Here is a 522-nt window from a genome sequence, read left to right as displayed (position 1 = left end):
CAGCTGGCGTAGGTCCGATATTGCAATAGGTCGGAAAGTTAGTAGGTCAGAAGTTCAGTAGGGGGGATGTTGCGTATAGACGATGTAACATTACCGTCAGTCGGCGTCAGTGTTATCGTCTTCAATATACTATAATCTAAACCAATAAGATATTAAACACGAAATACCCGCGGCATTTAATTTAACACTGCGCATGCCTTATGTTTATCCAAATTTTTAAAAGAAAACTCAATTATTTACAAATTGGGACAGGGTTCCGTTGAATTTTAAGTTGATGAACCACCCCAAAATATAAAATGGGTCGAAAGAAAAAGGATAAGGTCGAAGAAAAAGAAGTTATAACTACAAGGACGCCACGGAAATGGAATCCAGGTTTGTCAATATTATTATTATTATTTTATTATTTAAAAGTATCTAGCGAAAAGGATTCACCGACAAAGAGTCAAACGACCCAGGGTCAAACGACCCAGGGTCAAACGACACAGGGTCAAACGACACTGGGTCAAACGACAAAGGGTCAAA

General features: G+C 38.7%; 1 protein-coding gene across 1 annotated transcript; it reads left to right on the top strand.

The window, feature by feature from the left end:
• Positions 1-123: 123 nt before the first annotated feature.
• LOC111717782 (PHD finger protein ALFIN-LIKE 5) lies at positions 124-362 on the top strand (the record flags this gene model as incomplete). Its single annotated transcript, XM_023493231.1, is given in 1 exon segment — positions 124-362. A coding segment is annotated over 1 exon segment (66 nt), but the record flags the coding sequence as incomplete, so codon positions are not given.
• Between the last annotated feature and the right edge of the window lie 160 nt (positions 363-522).

This window comes from Eurytemora carolleeae, unplaced genomic scaffold (assembly GCF_000591075.1).
Source record: "Eurytemora carolleeae unplaced genomic scaffold, Eaff_2.0 scaffold5078, whole genome shotgun sequence".
Classification (NCBI taxonomy): Eukaryota; Metazoa; Arthropoda; class Copepoda; order Calanoida; family Temoridae; genus Eurytemora; species Eurytemora carolleeae.
The sequence above is the reverse complement of the archived record's forward strand: the minus strand, read 5'-3'. Positions and strand labels throughout refer to the sequence as shown.